General features: G+C 40.1%; 1 protein-coding gene across 1 annotated transcript; it reads right to left on the bottom strand.

Moving 5' to 3' along the window:
* Positions 1–10,077: 10,077 nt before the first annotated feature.
* K441DRAFT_695180 (kinase-like protein) lies at positions 10,078–11,429 on the bottom strand (the record flags this gene model as incomplete). The annotated part of the gene is made up of 2 exons (XM_067652790.1): positions 10,078–10,853; positions 10,910–11,429. 2 exons carry the CDS (start codon positions 11,427–11,429, stop codon positions 10,078–10,080), a joined length of 1,296 nt encoding a protein of 431 aa, XP_067505685.1.
* Between the last annotated feature and the right edge of the window lie 12,141 nt (positions 11,430–23,570).

The following is a 23,570-nucleotide window of genomic DNA, read 5'->3' as shown; positions in this document are numbered from 1 at the left end:
TTAACGGCAACGCTAATTAGTATATAGCGGGCTAATATTAGGCGAGGTTAGTTAATATTAAGCAGGGTTAGCTAATACTAGGTAAGTTTACCTTATATCCGCCAAGCAGATATTATAACTATAGTAGCTAATATCTATTAGGATAACGCCCCCCCTTCCCCTTATACTCTATACCCCTAGTAAACGCGGCCTAGGAACTAAATAGATTAATTAATTAATAATATTAATTACTTAGGAATATATACTAGTGCTACTAACTATAGCGGATATTAAACGGTTGTAGTAATAGCTTATAGCTAATATCTTATATTACTTATTAAGCAACTTATACGTAGGTTAAAGCTAGGTTTAAGTAAAGTTAGTAAAAAGTACGAAGCTATCTAGCTTATTATTATTGTTATAGAGATTAAGCTTATTAAATATGGCGGAAAGATTACCGCCTAGCCGTGAATTAAACTCATTAAGGGCAGATTAATTAAGTCGTTTAATACCTAGTTATAGTAGAGGCGGCGCTTCTATCTTTACTTACTATGCCTAACGGCGGATAATAGAACCTTCGGCAATCGCATTAGCAAGCAATTAAATATCCACTATAGGAGATTTAATAGTATGTTAAGTAGACATCCGTTTACTAAACGTAATCTTAAACTTTATACATAGTGGCCCTATATAATTAGTTATATAAATACTCCAGCGGAAGAGTAAGTCTAGGTTAAATATTAAATTGCTACGAGTGTATATAAGCTGCTTTAGCTCCCTATTAAGTAGCTTATTATTAAAATCTATTAAATAGTAACTATCCTATTCGCCGCAGATATTTACTAAACTATTTACTAAGATAGCTTACTGGAGCTTAGGGAAATAAGCATCTATTAAAGTTAACTAAAAGAAACGTAATATCTCTAGTAGATAGTTCTTGTTTTAATTACCTATAAAATAAATATAAATGTGGGGGAGTACGCGGCTGAGTAGGCTAATATCTATAAGCTTAATGGCGTGCTTAAGGACCTTATATATCTCTACCAGTTATAAAAAGCGGACATATATTAGAAACTCTGTATTAATAGGCTTAAAAAGTGTTTATAAGGATGTAGCACTGCTAGCCTACTTAAGGTAACCCTTTTACTATAGTTCTGTAGGCTAGCTAGTATAGTTAGCTGCCTAAGAGACTTCTTAACTAAAAACCGCTATACGGATATCCTTAACTACTACTAATAGACGTTGCGGAGATAGGCTTTTAAGGTACCGCTTAATATTTATAGGCGACTTAGTATTATAAAACTCCTTAATCTAAATATAGAGCAACGCTATAATATAAGCGTCGAAGCTATAGAGAATTAGCTCCTCTATATAATAAAATGGCGCGTACTTAGCTGGAATATTTCTTTAACCTAGGTAGTTTATATAGGTATATAGCATAGAGTACTCTTAGGCTGATTGCTTACCACTATAGTAATACCGTATAACTATATATAGGTAGTTTAGCTTTAGGTGCTAAAGAGCTAGAATAGATAGAGCCTAATATAGGCTATTATAGGCGGATATTAACTTAGTACGTTCTCCCTAATATAACTAAATAAGCTTTACAGTCTTTTAATTACTATAAATCAAAAACAGTTGCTTCTTAAATACTTTATTAGTGCGTTATAGATTTATTTAATAAAGAAAAATGTTATCTAGTACCTTATAGGTTTTAGATATAGAAGCCTCTTTAGTTATAATAGGTTTTAGGTTAAACCTAGACGTTTATATAGCGGGTATTACATTAATAAAAGGCATACGTGGATGTTTAAACCGTAGGTTTTTGCTAAGTAATATATTAAGGCCTAGGTATGCCTCTATAATGGCTTTATAAATTAAAGCTGTTAAGATTTACTTTTATATCTTATCTTATAAATTACCTAAAGCCTCTATAATATCTAAGAACTTAATTAAAATATCCGCATAAAGTATGCTCTATTAAAGCCTACTATTAGGTATACTTATACTAAAGACAAGCTTACCAATTATACGTAAATAGAATGTCCTAATATCCCTAAGTGTTTAATACTAAACTTATTAGAGGTAGTTAAAGTTATTATAGATAATAATAGTATTAGAAGCTGCACCTATTAAGCGGATTTTTACCTATATATAGGTTAGTATATACCTATATCGCGAAGATTATAGGCTAAACCTTAATTCCTAGGCTATCCGCTCCTTCTACCAGTTTAAAGTAGTATAACTATTAATTAATCTAAGCCTATAGAGCACAGAAAGCACGTGGCGCTTAACGCCGTTAGCTTAAAAATATATCCCTAGCAGCTATAGAATACAGTTTATAGAGTTTTATAAAAGGCTAAATATAAGCGTAAAAGCTATTAGAACCGCACGGCCTTTATATAAAAAACATTTATATTAACCCTCTTAATATGCTGTAATTATATACTCTAGTATAGGTACGTAAGTCTTTACGGCTTAATAGCACTGCCTAAGGTTAAGCTACTTAATATCCGTATATTAGTTAAAGCTACTAAATAGTAACTCTTTCTCCCTTAGCTTTTTAAGCTCTCCCTAGATAGTAAGAGTAATACTAGTACCTACTATACCGCGTTTCTCTATTTCTTTAGTATAGATATCTAGGATATTAGCATCCTCTAGGAGTTTATTAAGAAGCTCCCTTACTCTTTTTTTCTTTAGTGCCTTATATAAACCTTTAGCTATTATAATCCATTTAAGCGCTAGGTCTCCTATAGATATCCACTATAGCTTAAGATGGTTAATAATTACCCAGACCTTCTCTATAGCGGATATCTTCTTAGCGGATATTATGGATATTATAGGTATTTTATTAACTCCTACTTCTTTATTCTTTTAGGGATCTATATAGTTTAGTAGTAGTAAATAGGCTATTAAGGACCGCTATTAAGCTGTGGATAGTAATAGGGGAGATAATAGGGAAGACGATAGGGGAGACAATGGGGGTGGGATAAGACGGCTAATGCCCTCGGGTACTATATCCGCTGTATCTCTTAATCCTCTAGCGGTATTAGTTAATAGAGAGGGTAGTTTATTATTAAAAGCTTAAGAAGACTGGCTCCTACTAGACGAAATAGAGGGGTTTCTTTAACGCCTTTTAGATGCGCCTATGGCTAGCAGTTAGTTTAAGAAAATCTATTAATTAGAGAGCTAATTAAGGCAATTCTAATGTAGGTAATAATAATAATTCTTCTTTGATTAACGTCTGATACGGATGCTATCTAGCCCCACGCAGACTACTCCGTACATAAGGGAAAAGTAATATTAACGGGAAAAAAACCCTTGCTGCTAGGGGGAGGAAAAACCCTATAAGCTACCTTAGTAGGATAAAAAACCCCGATTTGCCATATCCGTCTATAGCGGCGGCCCTACGGGCCTACGGCTACATCCTGTCCTCCTTAGATATTTGAACTCCTTAGGAACCACTACTTCCTTCTCTAGCTTATCCAAGCTAGGGTTTACTACGTCCTAGCTAGGCCTTGCCAATTAATTACTGTATTGTTATTGTTTCCTATATCTTAGCCATCCCCTATATACTATCTTTTGTTTAACTATTGCTATATACGCTATACCTTCCCCCCCCTAGGGCCTATTGAAGGCGTAAGGGGGATTCATCCGTTCTACTATCCTAATACTAAAAGCCGAAAGCGGGATATATATACCTGGGTATCTTTTGTGCCTAGGCCCCAGTCACTAGGCCCTCTCTAGGGGCACTACTCCGTTAAGAGGAGACAAGGAAAACCATACGGGGTTGTATCCGGCTGTCGCTTTAGTAGTATTACGGCAGTACGGCGAGTGACCGTATGCTCCGCGGGCGATCGCCCTAAGGGCTAGGAGGGGCCGTATATTTGCTCATTCGTTCGCTCGTTTGCGTTCGCTCGTTCGTTAATATAAGAGGTCGTCGATGCTTTCTGTTAGGGGTCGGGGGATGCTATCGAATACTGTATATCCATGTTGGATCGTATAGGTGCCCTGGATAGGAGAACAGTAGTGGTCGTCGTATTGTAGAGGGCCAACAGTAGTGGTTTTTAAGATCTCACCATCCGAAAACCTTTTACCACCGCCTTTAACGCCCACAACCACCACCAGGTCCTGTCCGCACGCTATACGACATCTTTGCGTTGGCTCTAGATCTGAACTTTAAAGACCAGGTTCGTAGCCGTCACCACGTATAGGTACAGAGTCCGTTTTCGACGGCCTCTAATGTAGGTATTAACAGGATAATAGATATAGCGGTTGCTTATATTAATTTCGTTAAAGTTAATAGTTTGCCTTATATAAACAGACCAGCTCGGCTTCTAAAAGCTTACTAAAGTAGCTCAGACTAAGAAATAGATGGATCGATTAAATAGGTTAGCTTACGGATATTCAATTATCCACGCAGCGGATATTCATCGGTTTCTTACCTTAGAAGCTTAGACTAAGAAATCGATTATGCGGATATAGGAATATCCGCACCGTCCACTAAGCTAATTTAGGACGGCAATCGTTTTCTTAGTCTAAGGGACTTTGGCAAGATTTATAAAAAACCTAAACACCGTTTATATAAGAAGACCTTATTAACTTTAACAAAATTAATCTACCCTCCCACAATACTTATTAACATAAAAATTACACCAAATTATAGAGAAAAGCCTACTCTATAAGTTATNAGATCTTTAGCTCCTTATACACGCACNATNTTAANAGGAGTTNGTTGCCGNAGAGGCTCCAATTCNACTGCCCTACTAAGGCGCGTAGTAAANACGCTTACGCCTACGCCACCAGCCCTCTTTATAACTAGTGGGTATTCCATCTACTATATACCTATTTAATTTATTTACTTTATAGCCCTTTATAGGTTATAGTGTAGGCCCTAATAGAGTTATAAGCTCCGCGTCTATATAGAGCTGTAAAGCTTTATAAGAGCTCTATAGAACGAAGCTTAGGGGAAAACCTGCACGAAGCTCTGCACGGAGCTCTACTAAGGCTCTGCGGAGGCTCTATACAAAGCTCTGTACGAAGCTCTATAAAAGCTCTGCTTAAAGCTCTGCTTAAAGCTCTACTCGAGGCTCTGCTTAAAGCTCTACTTGAGGCTCTGCTCGAAGCTCTACTTAAGGCTCTGCTCGAAGCCCTATATAGAGCTCCAAAGCTCCACTAACACGCAGCACTAATATACTAGGAAGGTTCTATAATCGCTCGTATGAACGCCCGTATAAACGCCCATACAATCGTCTCTACAAACGTCTCTGCAATTGATCGCCCGTACGAACGTCTGCACGTCTGCACGTCTGCACATCTACAGGTCTGCACGCCTGCACGTGGCTCTGCACGAAGCTCTGCATTAAGCTCTGCACGAAGCTCTGCATTAAGCTCTGCACGAAGCTCTGCATTAAGCTCTGCACGAAGCTCTGCTCAAAGCTCTGCTCGAAGCTCTGCTCGAAGCTCTGCTTGAAGCTCTGCTCAAAGCTCTGCTCAAAGCTCTGCTCAAAGCTCGAAGCTCTGCCCGAAGCTCTGCCCGAAGCTTTGCCCGAAGCCCTATATAGAGCCCCAAAGCTCTACTAACACGCAGCACTAATATACTAGTATACTAGGAAGGTTCTACAATTGCCCGTATAAACGCCCGTATGAACGCCTATACAATCGTCTCTACAAACGTCTCTGCAATTAATCGCCCGTACGAACGTCTGCACATCTGCATATCTACACGTCTACACGCCTGCACAAAGGTCTGCACAAAGGTCTGCACGAAGGTCTGCACGAAGGTCTATATAAAGGTCTACTAAGGCTCTACACGAGGCTCTGCACAAGGCTCTGCCTAAAGCTTACCCCCTAGTAGTAGCAGAGGCTCTCCGGGCTAAGGGAGGATGTTTTTAAGGAAGGGCCTAACTATAACACCTACTAGGTATTATAATAGCTTTAAGTAGTAGATATCTACATATCTATATAGTTTTATTAATATTAGTAGACTATTTAATAAGATAAATACATTCTTAGGTTTTTAATAACGCGTTTTTTAACTTTAACGAAATTGATNTTAGGACTAAGCAATAGNTNTATTATAAAATTTATACNATTTAGAAGCCCTAAGTCTTAAAAATAATNTATAAACTTTTNGTAATAATAACGCGTTATATAAATAAATAAATTAGAAATCCGCAATCTCTATTTTATAGATTTTGTTTAGGATTTTAACAAAACTCGCCAAACCCTCTCAGACGTGATTTTGCAATTCGGAAGACGGCGTAGGTTATTCCGACGCTAGCTAAAAAATCACGTCTGAGCTCGCTGAGGTAAATCGGTTTCTTGGTCTGAGCATGCTGAGTCAAAATCTGACCCAGGTGGCTGGCTAAACACGTGATTTTTCGGCTAACCGACGATCAGCCGGGCAGTTAATACCATAGAATTAACTTTTTGACAAAAAAGGTTAGCGATATCCGCTTGCGGATATACGTATGTCCGCTAATTGATTCTACGGTCTGAGCTTGCTGAGGTAAGCCGTTTCTAGAGGCTGACTTGCCGCAAAACCCCCCTAACCCCGCGGCTAGGGACTTAAGCGCACAAGCCCTTCGGATTTCCTATATCGGCTAGCGTAAGCGTCAGGGGAGCTCTACCCCGTTTCCAGTATTAAAGACCGCGGCGGCACGCCTGCGAGCTTACTTGCTATCTATTCTTACCACCCAGGATAGCGATCCAAACTAAGGCCGCCCGGCCAGCGGAGTACTTAAGGCTCCTTCCCTCGTCGTCCCTAGAGTCACAAATAAGGACATCTATCTCTTCTCCTCTCTTGCGTGGCTTACGCATCGTCTCCGTCGTCCACGCCATCTTCTCTCCCCTTTACACCCTGCCTCGGACGCCCTAAGTCTAGACACACACTCTCTCTAGTTACTTTACCTCTTCATAGGCTGTTGTAACATGCGACGGCGTTCCCTAATCGAAAGTTCACCCTCCAAAAGCCCTTCTAACGAGAGCGATTATATTGGGTCTAATGCAGATAGTGGCGTAGAGTCGGATACAGATCTATTAGACGTCAATGCAATTGCTAATAAGAATGACGAAGATGAAGCATGGCTCTCCCCTAACGATAATCATTCGCGCGAGCACTATCTCCAACAGCTAGAGACATTCGATGAACGAGAGTTTACAAAGGAGGACTACAAGGACAGTAGTACTCGCCTGCTCGATTGCATGGAAGACTAGTGGAATTAGTAAGTCTCTTGTTCTCTTATAGCTTATGCTAGAACACATAGGACTAACACAGCCTAGATGCTAGACGTACCTTCGGCAAGACCATTACCGTATATACGCGACTGTATCCGTTGCCACTCTATACACGTTCTTCGACTGGCTACTGAGCCAGCGCCGAGGGAAAGAAGGGAGGAAACGCTAGGGAACTAAGCTCGCCAGCTCCTTAGGGACGTACTGGAAGGTGTTCCGCCTAGTGTATGAAAGAGCAACTGGTGTGAAGTTCGATGGGAAGATGAATCGGAGCATGCACAAGGTATTAATCGAGCGGCCTCCTTGTTCCGATCTTGCACGTGTATCGCGTAATTAAGACTAACTAGAGAGTAGGTATTAAGGAAGCTGGCGAAGAAACACGGTCTCAAGAAAATAGGCCGAGATAAGGCCTGCATGTATGTCGAAGACTAGGCCCTTGTGCTGCAAACGAACCTAGTAACGACCGAAAAGAGATACCCCCACGGACGCTATAGGATACAAGCCCAACTCTATCTACAACTGGGTGGCTTTACAGCGAATCGGCCCCAGGCCCTTCTTAGTCTCTGCTATCGGCACATACAGGTTACGCTGCTACGGGATCCAGAGGGTGGCCCTCATCGAGTGTTGCTAGAGTTCACGTTCGAGTTTACAAAGGAGTTCCTTGGGATCAAAGACTTGTACGTTTCTAGACTTTCTGTCCCCTGGAACTTATACGATTGCTAATTCTTTTCTCTAAGGAATACCTTCCCTCTCCCTGAAATTATGTACGACGAGACTCTCATCTTCAGCCCGCATGTCTTCCCCCTTGGCGTACTCTTCTGCGATCGGGCATTTGCTGCATACAATCTAACCTCCCCTGAGGAACTGAGTCGGCTTGATATCCCGCCAGGCCGCAACGAGCTACCACTACGCCTGAATAAGAGTTTAGACAACATTCCCGTGTTTCGGAAAGCGGTACGTCCTTCGAGCTCTCGTATGCAAGGTGCAGGATTAACGTAGTACGCAGGCAACGTTAGTGAGGCTATGCAGAACCTGATGATGGGACACGCTAGCATAACGACATTCTTGAAGCACTACCTCTCACGCACTCCAACAAGATCACTGGGACAGTGAAAGCTCTTCTGGTGACTCAGGAGTGCCTTCCGAAACAATTACTAGCAGCGGCTTACAGGATTGTAAGACTAGTCTTTATCAGACGACTGCAAGGTTGGAAAAGCACATACAATATCTTTTCGACCAGTTCGTGGCAAAAGCGAAGACAGGAACAACCCAGGATGAGGTTTCAGATCTTGCAAGGCTGCAGGAAGAATAGACTACCGCCCGTCGGTGTATAGATATTTGCTCCAAGCAGAGGACCATCTAAAGGAAACTATAAGCGTCATCGACAACTACGCTACTAGAGACGACACCGTTCAATTTTTAGTGTCAACTAGCGACAAGACTATACATGGCAAAAACCGAGGGTACGGCTTTCGAATTAGACAAGTCGGAGGGCACCTCAGTGACGAGTCGGTTCAACAGTTATCGCGAGACATCTCAAGAATTAGTTTGCCGAACGCTGGAAACGAGGGTTCAAACCAAGACGAGATACCTTCCAGTTCTGAAGATGTCGTTAAGAAGGGGCCTCGTCAAGATCACCAATTAGCCCATGGTCATCGTACAAAGCATGCATCCGGGCCTAACGTGGATTCAAATAAGGCTACGAAGCTTGACGACATCAAGCAAAACAGTTCCCAGAAGCGGTCCGGGAGCGGATTGTGACGAGGTTGGATTGCCTAGAAATGCTGGACGTGCATCCATTAAATTGGTGTAATACTATTTGTGTTGTGGTCTGTTCTGTGTGTTCGCTTGCCAAAGGTCGCTCTCTATCGCCAAGGTGGGAGCACAATGGCCGGCTCTTTCTGGCTGGCACTGACAATAAATTATTTGTACTCCGTTCCCATCTCTCACTGTGTCCTGGTGCTTCCGCCCCTCACCAGCAACGGAGCCGTGTCCAAAGGGCGGGGACAAGCCGTCAGCATCCCCGTCCCCCACCACGCCCAGGCGCAGGCCATCGAAGCGCTCACTACTCACATCGAACACGCAGTAGCATCTAGCTTCAAAAACACATAGGCTCGGCCCAGGGCCCCTAGAGAGGCTGGAGTTGTAGGTATACTGTTGGGTGGACAGAGATGCGAATAACCATCTCGATGACAACAAGTCAGGCGCCGAAGACGCCGCCTCGGGATCAGAGGTGGCGTGCCAGTACTGCTGCTCAAGCCTGCTGCGAGCTTGGATAATGGAAGCTAGGATAGTTATCCGCCAATAATACAGACAAATTGCAGTGTATATGTGAATTAATAATGCCTAGAATTCTATCGTTGTCTCAAGCCTAAGGCCCTAAGGCTTTATGCTTTCCTTCGCCAATTTCAGCCTTCAACAAAGCTACTCTTCCCTTCGTTGCCCTTTCCACCTTAACGGCCCAGTTTCGAGTAAGCTTGGAGTGGTAGGTTTGCCATAGTCTTGGCAGATGATGAACATCTAAAACGCAGTACACAATCGCTGTGGATATGTAAGGGTAAAGAGATGTTGTGTTTGCGAGAAGAAATGGTGTTTATTTTATCGTAACTAGCGATGTTAGTTCTGTTGAAGCGTGTGCCGGCGCGTCCGTACTGCGCCTGGAGTCCGATCCGGGAAGAGGTCAAAAATATCCTTCTACTCTATGTCTATGCCGCTCCTATACGCTCGTAATTGCAGGTCGTCTGACTCTAACCAAGCTAAAAGGTTTACATTTTCAATTCAAGTGACAGATTAATGGAGCTCTCTTGCTTTGCTTGAACCGCTTAAATCGCATTGGCCGTATGACCACACCCTATTCCAGCTTTACTCTAGCTGAGGCAATGCCCAATTGACCATCCACTCGGACCTAAGCACCTCGTCTATTGTCAGACGTTCCTCAGGTCGGAACCTGAGCATACCACGCATTAATTCAAGAATGGCCTGCGTCTCTTCCTCCTCAAAAGTCCCAGCCGCCTCTCGTTTCCTTCTGTACTTCTGCACAAATTCTTCGAAGGCGTTCTCAAGACTAGGCCACGTTTCCCGATCACCAGTTGGCTGTCGAGGTATTCCACCGGTTGCGCACTTCTCTTCCTCGCCTAGTTGTTCCCATTGTTTCCTCCAGCTTTCAGGGAAATTATGAGAACCCAAGACATCGATTTGCTGAGCCACAATCTCGTCCTGCGTTTCTGACTCACTGAAGATGAATTTCATCCCCAATATTTCCCAGATAGCAGTTCCAAGACTCCATATGTCTGATGGGTATGACAAAGGTTCATTCGGCTTGAAAAGAGCCTCAGGTGCTCTCTTAGCCAGAGGAATATTGCAGTCCCTGCCAAGGCGCTGCTCCGTAGCTGGAGAGAATGCCTCGCCAAAGTCGCTGAGAATTAGGCCGTGGGCGTCAGCCAAGGTAAAATCTTGAGCTTTTTTACCGAGATAAAGAGGCACTACAGCTTGGGCCGGGACGTTAGGGGTGAGGGGCTTTTCATCGACCCGAGTAATAGGCACCGTGTCAGGTTCGCCATATTTCTCCCTAAATTCTCGGACAGATAGTTCGTCAAATGTCGACGGAAGTTTAACCAACACGTTTCGAAGATGAAGATCTAGATTCGTTATTAGTTTTAGCTACAGTAATTGGTTGGGATGCAGCAAAACATACCTCCATGAACGAAACCCCGTGAGTGGACGAACGCGACCGCAGTCGCCAATTTCGCAGCTAAAGCGCGGGCGACTTGAATAGGAAAGAGACGACTGAATGATGCCTCTTTAAGACTCCCTTGGGCGGGAGTCAACGTGTAGCATGTGTGGGTTCCGTTGGGTCCGCGAACGTCGAATACATCAAAAATGCTCGGCAGCGCCGTGCATGCACTCGCATCGGGAGCAGCACGAGGAGCTTGTGGGCTTGATCCTGAGCCATATAGTGCTCGTAGGATTTCGGGTTCCCGTCGAGGGAGTGACGGGCTCGATATCCCAATTTTAACGGCGACATAGCGCTTGACTGTCTCGTCTCGAGCAAGCCAGATAGTAGAATAACCACCAAACCCCAGTTTATCCACTACTCGATAGCGATTGTGCAGTAAATCGTCGATCATTACAGGGTGGTATCCGCCAGGCTCGTACAACTCCAAGCGCTCCACCCCATCAATCCAACGATACTCAATTGATGAACTGAGTGACATTGTCGAAAATTGTGGATGAGAACAACCAATGCTGCTCATGCGTCGTGGGGCTGAATGGACGTAAGGAAGTCTGACTTTGAACTTTGCCAACTGGGAATCTCTAACATGGACAAAAACTTTATGATGGTACTCCGAGTAACAAAAGGCTGGTGCGACTTTTGGCCGGAGCATAGTCGGGGTTAAGCTGCGCTGAAGGGAACAAGAGAGGTCCTCTATAAGGTAATCTAAAGCTATATACCTTCCCTTTAACACTACTATAAGCTCTTAATGTCGCTTCTGCTTCTTATAAAGCTAGTAGTAAAAGTACGTCGTCTTTCCATCTAAATCTCTTAAGAAGATATCCTCGCCCTACCGCTAGATTAGTAATGTTCGCTGCTTAGTATTCTTTAGCTTCTTTAGAAGCGATCTATACTATATATACTACCTACTATATAGCCGAAACTCGTTAAATTCTTAAGACTTATTAGTTCCTAGGTTAATTAATTTTAGTATAAGGATAGCGTTATTAGTGGGCGCAGCTGTACGTATAGGAAAGAATCGCTTTATCGCAATTAAGGCAAAATCAAACTACTAAGTAATTAAGAATATAGAAAGGAAAGTAGGGAGGGAAGTAAGATAAATAGGCTTTCTAGATTATATAGAGGATGCTCGTATTTTAGAAAATTGAGTTATTACGTAGCTCTGCCAATTGGCTTAATACTACGCTTTAGCACCTTTTTAAGCCATACTCTACAGCCTCCTTTTTCTAATTGGATATATAACTGGCGCTCTTAGAGCTTTAAAGCCTTAAGATCTACTCCGCGCCACTAGTAAAATTAACAAATTTATAGCTAATGTAGATTGGCTCTAGCCATCCACGCCAAATAAGATCCGATCTAAATAGATTACTAGAAGGAACAAGCTGCTTAGTATAGGCTTATTTAAATACCTTAGGGTCTTACTAGCTTATTATCCCTTGTTTTAAAATCCCGCTTGCGCCTGCAATTGGATATAGAGATTTTTCATTTTTTACCAATGCTAGAGTTCTTCTGAGGTGCTGATTAGAAGAGATGATATATTGAGTTTCGTGTAGGAATTAGTAATTGTAAATAATAACAGAGTAGAATAAGAGAATGTGTAAGCTTTGCAGTGTATAGGAATTAAATAAGCGACTTGATTTTAAATGTAGCTCTAGAGCCTCTGTATATATATATATATATAAGGTAAGCAGGTCACTAATACCCTAAGCTTAGTAGTCGGTGTTCGTAGCCGCAGCTATTTGGTATCCGTAGCCCGGTCATTATTATAGTGCTATTAGTTAGTTACAGAATGCGTTAGATACGTATGTATATAATATTAGCTTAGACGGCCAATATAGTAGTAGTAGGGGATTAGTAAAAGTTCCTGGCCTAAATTATTAGTAAGGCTTAATAGAGCTGCTAGATAACTACCGTTTAAATATATAGCTAGCAAACACCTATAGAGAACGATTTGAATTAATATAATTAATCGCAATTAAATTAATACGATTAATTAAATTAAGCAAAACCTTTAATCGGGCTAACCTTTCCCCTAAATTATAGATATAGATAGGTATAGATAAGTAGGCATAATAGGTAGGTATAGATAGGTAAGTATAGATAGATAGGCACGAATAGGTAAGACGGTAGGATAGGTAAGATAGGTAAGATAAATAGGATAGGTAGGATAGGTAGGATAGGTAGGATAGGTAAGATAGGTAGGATAGGTAGGTACTAAGCCTAGTTAGGAAATTAGTATATAGCTAACGGATTATTAGGAATACCGCTAATTAATAATTTAGACTATATAAGGCTTTTTAGTTAATTGCTTAACACCTAAGTAATAGTAGAGCTCCTATAATAGATATAGGTAGTAAGCAGAAAAGATTAATTTAGATTATATATAATTAAAATTAATTTTATATTTTAACTACCTATAAATACCAGAGTGTTAATATACCTTATTTTTAAATTTAGAATTTTTATTATTATCCTAATAGTCCTAATAGTTTAGGCGACCTTTTAATAGGATATTAAGTATAAGTGTCTTCTAGAGCTCCTAATAGCCCTAATAAAAGCTATTAAAAGCTATTAGTACTATTAGGAGGTATAAACATTTTGCTAATATAGTATCTTATTTAGGGTAGAAAGCCCTAGAGCTAAGTCGTCTTTAGAGCTTAAATCTTGTTACTTACTACTTTTAATATTAGGCTCCTCTTAATTTCCACTAGATTCTACCTATTGTCTCCCTTTAGTATTAACTTAAATCTTGTAAGAGTATATATATTAGGTCCCGCCGCGCTTGCGACAAGTTCGCAAGCACTCTCAGTCTTTTTGGCCGTATGGCGACGTGGAGGCGGGCCACGTTACAAATCTTATCTTAAGTCTTATCGCTTTTATTAGATAATAATTCCAATTTATTTTAAAGATCCTATATTTAATAAATATTAATAAATTCTAATATTTAATTAGTTTTTATTTAGAGTATATTTACTAGATTTAGCTATAAGTTATTATAAAGTAACTGCTTATTAAACTTTATATCTTTTATTTTAATAACATTTTTTTAACTAGGGATATAGATTTAGAATAGATTTATTAAATTATACCCTACTTATATAATTATAGCACGTAGTATACCAAACGCGTAATTACGCGTTTAGTGCACTAACTACTTAGATACTAACTAATTAGGGGGAGGCGCGTCAGTATATAGACTACGTAGTCTACCTTAATAGAATCGACAGTNACCACNATCTNAAAGAGNATACGATACTATACGTATTTCGTGCCCCTAGATATAACTTAATTATATTATTAAGTTAATATAAATACTAATTAGTAAGCGCGTACAGATTAGCAATTACTTAACGCCTCCCCCCAAGCGATATATGATAGCGATTACCCGTTTAAATCCTAGTACGACCTGCTAAAAGATCGGAAGTTGGGGATTATAGACTATATCACCATCTCTATATACTTATTTAAGTCTTAGTATAGTTTACTAAAAGTTTATAGACGCGAATATAGACCTTTACGGAACCTCCTACCCTCCTATAAACTATTATAGACCTATTAATTGCCTTTACGGACCATTATAAGACCTCTTAAACTATTACGGACCCATTAATTAATTTTACGGACTATTATAAGACCTCCTCCACCCGCTATAAGCCACTACCACCTACTATAAGCTCCTCTTAACCCGTTATAGCTTATACGGATATACTATACTATATAATATAGTAGATATAAGCAAGTAAATTAATAAAGGTTAAAAAAAAGTGGAGTTAAGGAGTTAACCTTACGTCTACAGACAGCATTAATAACTATATTAATTTTAAAATCCTTAAATACGGATACTTTAAGCTCCTAAATAACGATCTATAGGAATAATATAAGGAAGACTTTGCGGACTTTACGGAAGCTATCTTTAAGGCTTATAACCTTATAGCTACCTATAACCTATAGACCCTCTTATATTACTAAGGTGTATGGGTTAAAAAGGATAGGCGAGTTACTATTATACAGTCTTTGTATAATATACTACGTAAAAAAAACTAAATAGAATAGACTAAAGAGCAGATCCTAGATTATATTAAAACTAATAAACTCTTTACCTCTTTTAAACTTAATAGGATTTCTAGTTTTATAGACGACCTATTTAACCAAATTCGTCCTATAGACTAAAGAGATCTTAGAATTAATTTTATGGGCTAAAGTATACCTAGTACTTATATTACGGACCGTAATACCCCTATAAACTAAAATATAGAATAAAACATTTCTGTTACTTAAGTTATAGATCTATAAACTACCTAAATAAAGACCTATAGTAAGGATCTAGCTAACCTAGCTAAGCTTTATACTAACAAGTCCAAGTATAGCGGTAAAAATGATAACTTTAACTGTTAGGACGCCAAGGTCCTTAGGGTATGTAGTAACGTAATAATAGTAACGGGATATAAAGAGTATCTGGTTCTTAATGAAGTAGAACTATAGAACTGAATTCTACTGTTCTCTAATGCGGGGTAACTACGTTTTATAGGCGCCTCGCCTGCGCCTTGCCTGCGCTAAGCCGGTTACGGCTAGTACGTCTCTATAGCCTAATAATTGCCCCCCCCTTCTTAAGCGGCTATTCTTAGCCGACGCTATTATACAATAGAAGCGCTATTATTGTCCTTCGCTAAATAAAAAGTGTGTAATAAAATTTAAGTAAATTAGATAAAGTATAAATAGGACAATAGGACAATAGAATGCTAGGGCCTTGGCAAGATCTATAAAGGTAGGAGTTCCTACCAAGGTAGGACACCAGATTTCCCTTCCCATTTAATTTCGATTCGTTCAGCCTGCGACTTACCGTCTTCTTAACTTCCAATTAATTATAAATCGCAAGCGTAGCGCCGCCGGTCTGCCTGTTGGCGAGCCTTCCGTAAGTATTCTTCATACTAGCTTATAGCTGTCGCTAACCCTACTAGGCGCCGTTGAAGCTTCCTCGTCGTTCATAAGGTGCTCCCCCAGCCTTACTTAAACTAATTTGCCTCCGCTGCGCCAAGCGCGTAGCTACCGCTAGGCGGGCCACCTGCGGCAAGTAGGCCAACCGCAATTACGGGTACTGCTAATGACTAAATAAGTCGTATCAACCAGTAAGTTTAAGTATATTAGTTTAGGTTCTAATAGCTAACAGACTAGGTCCCTAAGGCCTTTTATAGCCGCCTAAATAAGCTGCTTACCCTTATTAATAGGGCTAAGCGCCGGCGGGTTATTAGCGGAGACACGGCTAACCTTAACGCTCGTGTCGCTGCCGCCCAGAAGTCCTTTATAAAGGATATTAAGGCCTTAATACACACTAGCGCTAAGTACAGTCTCCGCCAGCGCCTAAAGGGCGAAGACTTTCCCCTACTTTAAGTATAGGAATTACAAGCTATCTATTATACTCTTAAAGGAATTCTTAACGTAATACGCGCTTTAGTACGCGTTATAGCGTAGGTATTTCGCCGTTATAGCGTATACTAATAGTACCTATAGGCCAATATACCTCCTATTATAAGGGATAAGAAGGAGGATAAGGGTAAGGATAAGGAGGAGGGAGAGGGGGATAAGGAGGGAGAGGAGGAGGAGGAGGAAGAGGAGGAGGAGGAGGAAGAGGAGGAGGAGGAGGAAGAGGAGGAAGAGGAGGAGGTAGAGCTATAGAGGATCTGTATTTCTATTAACGTACTACTATTACTCCGCCGTCGTTCTGTTGTCGCCCCGCTAATAGGGCGTAATCCCAGTTATAATTAAAAGTTTTTTATTTTTCTGCCTACTTTCTCTTCTATTTACCCCTTAGTGTAAAGTAACTATTATATATCTCCTTTACGTCCTTATTAATATTCTCTACGGGGACCTATTAGTTATATTTTTTTTAGCTATCCTTTTTACTTAACTAGGTACTATAAGGTCTGGTTACGTCCCTTTCTTCTATATACTTCTTCTACCTTATATTAGTCCTCTTAGTCCGCTTAATTATCTAGCTTAATAGGCCCTAGTAAAGGGTCTTTAGTAGTGCCCTTATATTGTTTATATAGCTCTAGTAAGCTAATATAGAACACTAGGTAGATACGGTAAGACGTAGGTAGATATAGTTAGTATACTTACTTTCTAACTAGTTCGGCTATACTAAAAGGTCTAATAAAACGTACTATAAGTTTCTTACTTAGCCTTTTTAGTTTAAGGTTCTTAGTTAATAGTAAGACTAAATCCCTTACTTTATATGCCTATAGTTAGTAATAACAATTATAGTATTTTATTTATGCCTTAGTAGCATATTCCTAGCGCTTTGCTAGCGCTTTGCGTTTAAGGGATATTCTTTTAATCCTTTTAGAGGCGGCTAGAATAGAACTACTATCGTTTACCTTAACCTTATATTCTAGACGTAGGTAAAACCTATAGTAGGTATAGAACGGGCTTATACCCGTCATGCCATATTTAGTATTATTATAGGCGAATTTGGCTAGTAATAAGAGGCCTACCTAGTTGCTCTACTTCTTGTTATAAAATATATGGAGGTAATACTCTAGGGTTTAGTTCTGGCGTTTTATTTACCTATCCGTTTGCGGGTAAAAAGCTATACTTAGCCTATATTTAATCTTTATAGCAAAGTATAGCTCCAACTAAAACTTACTAGTAAAAATACTACTATAATTAGATATAATCCCTCTAGGGGCTCTAAAACGGCATATTACTTTATTAAGGAAGAGATCCGTAAGTTCGGTTATAGTAATAGTTTTTACTATAGGTAGATATAAGGCCATCTTAGTATAGCGGTCGACTATTATGTATATCGCGTTATATACCTTATCGCCTTGTCTACTAGGCGGTAGGCCTGTAATAAAGTTTATTATAATCTCCTACTACGGCTAATCCGGGCAAGGTAGCGCTTAGAGCTTACTATAAGGGCGATATTAAGGCGTATATATACGCTGGTATAGATTATAGGTAGAGATATAGCTTATAACGTCCGCATTTATACTAGGCTAGTAGTACTTACGCGTAAGTAGATTTAGAGTTTTTTTCTCACTAAAGTGCCTAGCTAGGGCATTATTATAGTGGATCTATAGGAGTTTTATATAAACTGCTAGGTCTAGGGGTATATATAGCCTCCCGCGGTAATAAAGTAGTCTATTAGAATTAAACTGCTATACTAGCTTTAAGCGGGCGCGTTAACGGCATCTCGCCGTATCTACGCTGTTGCTGCGCTTTTATAGTATAAAGTTATTTATAGTTTAAAGTCCTTTAATAAGCTTAATAACTGTTTCCGTACTAGACTTATAGGCACTCTCTTAAGCGCTTACTACTCTAACTTAGGTCCTTATTATACGCTACTTAATAGCATGCGTATAGATTACCTAGTTAAACTATAATACTATATTGCCTAGGCGTACCTCCATTAGGTTACCGGCTTATAGCTATAAAAGCGATACTTTTATAGAAGGCTCGCTTTCCTATATACCTAATAGGACTTTTACCTTAAGTTAGTGGCCCTATATTCCTAAAGTCCTTTAAAGTAGTAGTAGCATAGTGTCTTCTTTTAGCGAACCCCCTATGCCTAGGGGTTACCTTAACAGCGCGTCTATAGGGTTTATTTTTCTCGCCCTATACTTAATAATAAAGTTATAGGCAGCTAGGGTTATAGCCCATCTAGCTTACCGTCTATTAAAGGCTTTTACTTTTATAAAACCCTTTAGATTATTATAATCTAAGAGCACTTCTAGGCGGCTTAATAGCCCCTTAATATAGTGTCTCTAATGCTTAAAAGCCTCTATAATAGCTAGTAGCTCNTAATTATAGGTNTTATANTTACGCTNTACTAGCNAAAGCTTNCTAAANTANAAGGCTATTNGATACTAAAGGCCGTCTTTAAACAGCTATAATATAATTACTGCTAGGCCTTATATTAAGGCATCCGTCTCTAACTAAGTTGGTAGGCCTAGCGTATAGTGTTATAGAAGCAGCGCCGTTATAAAGGCGTCGCAGAGCTGGCGCATTACCTACTCCGCCTCCTTTAGCTAATTAAAAGGCCTAGCTTTACGGCCGTTTTTTTACTCCTTTTAGGAGATTAGTAATAGGCTTTGCAATAGTAGAGTATTTATAAATAAACCGACGATAGAAGTTAGCAAAACCTAGGAAAACCTAGATATCCCTATAGGATTAAGGGCTTTTTTATTTAGTAATGGCTTCTACCTAGCTAGGATCTATCGCTACGCCTTTAGGGCTAATAATATATCCTAGGAACTTAATCTTCTATACGCCAAACTTGTACTTCTTAAGGTTTATATATAGTTAGTATTATTGCAATTTATATAGCACTTCCACTATATAGCGCCAATGTTCCTCTAGATTTTTAGAGAAAATTAGAATATTATTAAGGTAGACTATATAGAAGACGTCTACTAGTCCTAATAAGGCCCGATTAATATAGCCCTAAAAGGTCGCTGGTCCGTTAGTTAGCCTAAAAGGTAAAACTAAGTACTTAAAGTGGCCGTAGCGCGTGCGGAATGCCGTCTTTTACTTATCGCTATGACGGATACGAAGGCGGTAATATATATATATATTAGGTTTAGCTTAGTAAAGATCTTAGAACCTACTAAGCGGTCTAAGGTCTTACTAATTAATAGTAGTGCGAGATAATTCTTAATTGTTACCTTATTAAGGCCTCTATAGTCTATATAGAGCTATAGCTTCCTATCCTTTTTAGGTATAAAGAGGATAGGTGCCCCTATAGGACTAGTACTTAGTTAGATCTAGCCTTTAGCTAAGGCGTTATCTAAGTACTCCCTTAGGACTTTTAGCTCCTTAGCTAAGAGGTTATAAAGCGGCCTATATAGGGCCTCCTATCCCTCTTCTAGGTTAATAGCATAGTTACCCTAGTAGTATTAGGGTAGCTTTCCTGCTTCCTTATAGAAGAAGATATTACTAACTTCCTTTAACTATAGGGGGAGGACTAGTAAGCTACCATCGTCTTACTTACTAGGTATTACTTTAAAAGTTAATAGGGTAAAGACCCTAGATTTTATCTAGAGAGACTCTATAAAACCCTTAGGGGTTTATAGTAATAGGGATAAGCCATCTAGCTTTTATCGCTACGCCTTCGCCTTATAGTTAATAAGAAGTTAGGACTTCTTTAACCCCGGCATACCTAGGGTAATAGTAGGGGATGCGTTAGCCATTTTATAGTAGATAAGGGTTACTTTCCTAATCTTGCCCTAGCTATTTTTTATTCTTAGTGGTACCTTATAGGCCTTATAGTAATATACCTGTCGGGAATGAGGCAATTTACCGTGACGTACGGCAAACTGCCGTCACGTGATGGCAAGTTGCCATCACGTGTCGCCGCGGCACTAGCGTGGCGAGGAGCCTTAAGCTCCTCGCCCTTCCTCATTCTAATTAAAAAGCTTTATTAACTAACATCACTATAACCTACTCAAGTAGTCATTATTGGTGAGTCACCCTGTGTGACCAATACTGATTAGTGGTTGAATATACAGTCAACTATAGAGCAGCTAGGTCTTCGAATAGAAGAAACAGTCTCATATAGGGGTGCTATATGCGCTTATATGGAATGGATCCCGGCGACACTATACTACCTTAGACTTGCGGAAAACTAGTAATAGAAGTGTTACTAAGTACTAGGAGATACNAAGTTGCGTNTATTATNNANAACAACCNCNTTTANNAAGATTTAGTTAAGTACTTTAGGTTAAAAGTATTACTAAACCTAAGGTCCTAAGTTAACGTCTAAAACGCGTTAAATAACATCTTAAATTGCCTACCTCTTAACAGTAAACTTACGAGATCCTACAAAACCGAAAATCCTACTTACCTTCGACGTACGACACCCCGTTAATTTTATACCTACTATGGTATTAACCTACCTAAAGAAGTATAAGAAAGATATTAACCTAAAGACATAAAATAGAGATATTAACCTTATAAACGCTAAACCACAAGACCTAAACGAATTCTTATTATACCGCATGGCATACTATAAAGACAGTAAATACGACGATACCGCGCTATGGGAATGTATAAGGGAGGACTTTGTTAGATAGATAAAGGAAATATAGGCTCCCGCGAATAAGGATATTGTATAAAACTTCCGTAACTTTTTATAGGAGTATAGAGTATTCGTCCCTATAGACGGGGGCGTTATTAGAGACAATATTTAAGAGCATGTTATTAATGTAAAAGAAGAGCACAAATGGACTCTATAAGAGATTAAGATTAAGCACCAAATACGCGCTATAAAGAAGTTTAACTCTTAAGGGAATTCTAATAACGGACAGCCATAAGCTCCGTCTGTATAAGCTCCGTCTATATAAGCTCCGTCTGTATAAGCTCCGTCTGTATAAGCTCCGTCCGCATAAGCTCCGTCCCACTAGTAAGCTCGACAAGAACCTTCGCAAGAACCTCCGTAGTAACCTTACTAGCAACCTCCGCAGCAGCCTCCGCAGAAACCACCATAGATAACCTTAGGCTATTAAACACCTTAAGTTCCTTAAGCTGTCGTATCTTAACCCGTGCCTTAAGCTCCGTCCCTATAAGCTCCGTCCGCACAAGCTCCGCCTATATAAGCTCCGTCTACACAAGCTCCGTCCACATAAGCTCCGTCCGCTTAAGCTCCGTCCCACTAGCAATCTCCGCAGTAATCTCCGCAATAAGCCTCTACTTCTCCACAAACATTTAACAAGCTTTAGAAGATCTAGCGTGGAGGGGAATTTTAAGACTCCTATAGTTCCCAAGGTAGCTATAGAGGTGGCTACCAGCGTGATTTAGATAGGAAGTTCTCATAAAGGGTGCCATAAAGAGAGAGTAATGTAGGGGGGGGGAGCGGTTAGAACGGCATAGTTACGCAGGCAAAGCACAAAGAAAGAACTACTAGTATTTGCGGTAGCTATAAACCCGATAAGCCTTATGCTAATATGCCTGCGACACAAACCATAAACTAGACAACGATAGCGCCAATACGCCTACTATTACGAACCAACCCTATAATAAGACTCCGTGCTAATCTGCCTACGGAACCGACCCTGCGCTAGTACCGTACTGCCACATACTATCGACAAACTAATAGCGCCGCTATGCCTGCTATTACGATACTGATCGCGCCAATACGCCTGCGATCTACCGACCAAATAATCATGCCTATACGCCTACGATTAACCGACCGACTAATAGACAAGCTCTATACTTGACCACTATTACTACCGCCGCTGGTACCGTACTACCACCTAAATAGACTTTTACTGCTTCCACCTGCAGCTAAACTAATACCTTACTACCTTCCTGCAGCACTATATCTATAAAAGAAGAATTGCCAGAAGCTTCTTATGGAACTTAGTAAGGTAGATAACGCCAATCAGGATTTTCTATCCCCGGGATGGAAAATCGCTATTGGCTCGCTTATAGCTAGCGCCTTGGCGGCCCTAACGGCCCTAACACGATGTCTACCCACGACTCCTCAGCAAGAAAGCACTACGTGCTAAGAGGCAAATTTTGGGACAGCGAGACTTATATTGCAATAGCAATAGTAAGTAAGAAGGATCTATATTTGTTACGATAGTCAAGCAGTATTTGTATATAGAGGGCAACCACAAAAGAAGAGTTGCTAGTGTTGGGAATGAGGCAATTTGCCGTCACGTACGGCAAACTGCCGTCACGTGATGGCAAGTTGCTATCACGTGTCGCCGCGGCACTAGCGTGGCGAGGAGCCTTAAGCTCCTCGCCCTTCCTCATTCCAATCAAAAAGCTTTATTAACCAACATCACTGTAACCTACTCGAGTAGTCGTTATTGGTAAGTCACCCTATGTGACCAACAATACCTAAGTCTTACTTAACTAGGAGTAGGTAGGCAGCTTTATATCTAGTGTTTTAAAGTTATACTCTATAGTAAATCGCTAGTTAACTATATTTACTTCGGCACTAATATTAAGCATTACTAAGGTCTCCTTCTAGGTCTTTTTTAGGAGGACTTTACCTAAGATAGTAATAGCTTCCTTATAATCTAGTGGGAGCTTACACCCTATAGCTATAAGGGGGTCTAAAGGCACTTGTCTTTTCCCAGTATAGAGGTAGCATTTACGCTGCTAGGTAGTAGTTAATTCTATTACTGCACTTTATATTGTCGCCACTAATATCCTAGCTACCTACATTTTATACAGTTTCCTTTAGGCTATATTAAACCCCTAGCGGTATTACTTCGCCCCGCCGTTAAATCGCCGGCGGTGGTTTTAAAGTCCGCTTTTCCTAAGTTACCTAATTAGGTGGTTTTAGTATTTAAGTTTGCGGCGCGCCTATTACTTCTAGCCTATAGGGCGCTTGCGCTCTTTTAGTTTTCCTTTAATAGGGTAGCTAGGAAAACTAGCTGGTCTTAAGTCTATAGAAATTCCTAATAGTTAGTAATAGTAACCCGTAGCTCTAGCCGCAGCTTTATAAACAGGTATATTATTAGATGCTTTATATTATAAGGAGGGTTAATTTACCCTTTTAAGGAGGTTAGGTAAGCAGTAAACTTATTTATAGGTTAATCGGTTTGCTATATTGCCCTCGTATAAGTTAGGGCTATATAAAGTTCTTAATTAATAGGACTTTTAATCTAATTAA

This window comes from Cenococcum geophilum (assembly GCF_001692895.1).
Source record: "Cenococcum geophilum 1.58 unplaced genomic scaffold K441scaffold_14, whole genome shotgun sequence".
Lineage (NCBI taxonomy): Eukaryota > Fungi > Ascomycota > Dothideomycetes > Gloniales > Gloniaceae > Cenococcum > Cenococcum geophilum.
Note: the sequence above shows the minus strand (reverse complement) of the source record. Positions and strands in the feature narration are given on the sequence as shown.